We start from the raw sequence: 1,642 nt of genomic DNA, 5'->3' as shown, positions 1-1,642 counted from the left end.
GAAACCAGCTTCCACGGCCAGCACGCCCACTCCACAAATGCCACGTGTTTCTCAGCCTGCGGCGTCGCAGGCGCGATCGAAACGAAGGGTGGCAGCATCGCATATCCGCCACCGCGCACGCGGCATCCACAATCCCCCATTACTTGCGTCAACTTCCACTCGCGGCCAATCGCCGCCCGGCCTCCCTCCACCGGCCCAATCCCCGGAGCCGCCCCACCGTCGCACACGTCCCTCATGCCACCGCTGCTCATCGTTGTCAAATAAGAAGAGCACTTCTCACTGGGACGCCCTCTCCGTCCCTCTCTGGTACTCTCTACTCCGTCCACTAATTCCCCATCCTTCCCTCCGTCCTTCCTCCCCGCCCCCCCAACCCTTCCCGAAAATGCCTCTCCTCGCCTTCCAACCACTGCAAGCCCTGCCCCTGTCGCGCCCGCGCTCGTTCTCTCGTCGCCAATCTCCGCGCGCCATCTTCGGCATCTCCAAAAAGTCTGTGCCGGTGACGCCGAACCCGTCGCAACCGTCGCCCGCCGCCGTGCGCGCGCTTGTCGCCCAGTTTCTCGTCCACGAGCTCGACCGGCGGCGCCCGGCGCCGAAGCCGCGGGAATCTTCTTGGCACGGCATCTTCCGGTGGCTTCGTTCGCCATGGGTCGCCCGCGTCGTCGTGCTTTGCGCCATTGCTGCTATCGCCACCCCTGTCGTCATGCTCACATGACATGACATCGTCGTCGCTTTGTTGCAATCACGCCCAAAGTTTATTCTCACTCTTTTGCGGGGACTTCTCCACCCCATACTTGCGACTAGCGCAAGGCCAGTGCTTGCTAATGTCTTCCGCCGCCTAATTTCTTCCCGAGCTCTGCGGGTATATCAGGGAACTTTCGTCTAATCCATTGATGTCGCACAGTTGAGCTGCGCCAACCGTTCATCCATGAATGCACTGTGGAGGGCTTGTTTGGCGCCCAGACTGCGTCTTGGGACTTCTTTTTGTCTTGTTTGCGTACTAATCCGTACCTACGTCGTACCTAGTTATATCAATCTGCAGCGGGGTCGCTGCAATTGCAAAGTAAAAGTCAGTAACTTAATCCGTACAACATTACAAAACTCCTTATCGTCACAGGGCTTTGTCTGGTGCCCCTAATTCACGCATCAACCATGCCAACTCGAACGATCGATCCTCTAAATTCTTGTAACGGTTCGACGCTGAGAAATGTCCGCTTGACATGTCAACTTTGAGCAGAACCGATTCGTTGCTAGTCGAATACTTGCGGAGCTTCGCCGCCCACTTGGCAGGTTCCGAGTATAACACCCTCGGATCATATAAACCTGCAAGGATGAGAATAGCGGGATACGGCTTAGCCCCGACATTTGAATATGGGCAGTATTCTTTGATAGCATCGAAATATTTCTGCTGATGAGGATTTCCCCATTCCTGCCATTCTCCTGTAGTAAGAGGGATCGAAGGGTCAGACATCGTGTTGAGCACATCAACGAATGGCACTCCAGCAATTGCTGCCTTGAACAGATCCGGCCGCATATTCATCACAGCACCCATTAGTAGTCCTCCTGCTGATCGACCCTCCATCGACATCATGTCTGGCGTCGTCCGTTTCGTTTTCACCAAATGTTCCGCACATGCACAAAAATC

The 1,642-nt window shown here is 55.8% G+C and overlaps 1 protein-coding gene; it reads right to left on the bottom strand.

Annotated features, from left to right (window-relative positions):
- Nucleotides 1-356: 356 nt before the first annotated feature.
- Nucleotides 357-1,642, bottom strand: part of CHC_T00006531001 (hypothetical protein) — a 2,909-nt gene continuing 1,623 nt past the window's right edge. The window contains 2 exon segments of the mRNA XM_005718985.1: nt 357-1,108; nt 1,109-1,642. The exon segment at nt 1,109-1,642 is cut by the window's right edge and continues 1,623 nt beyond it. Coding sequence (XP_005719042.1) covers nt 1,109-1,642 — 534 coding nt within the window. The 3' untranslated portion in view covers nt 357-1,108.

The sequence above is a fragment of the Chondrus crispus genome, genomic scaffold (genome assembly GCF_000350225.1).
Source record: "Chondrus crispus Stackhouse genomic scaffold, scaffold_44, whole genome shotgun sequence".
Classification (NCBI taxonomy): domain Eukaryota; phylum Rhodophyta; class Florideophyceae; order Gigartinales; family Gigartinaceae; genus Chondrus; species Chondrus crispus.
The sequence above is the reverse complement of the archived record's forward strand: the minus strand, read 5'-3'. Positions and strand labels throughout refer to the sequence as shown.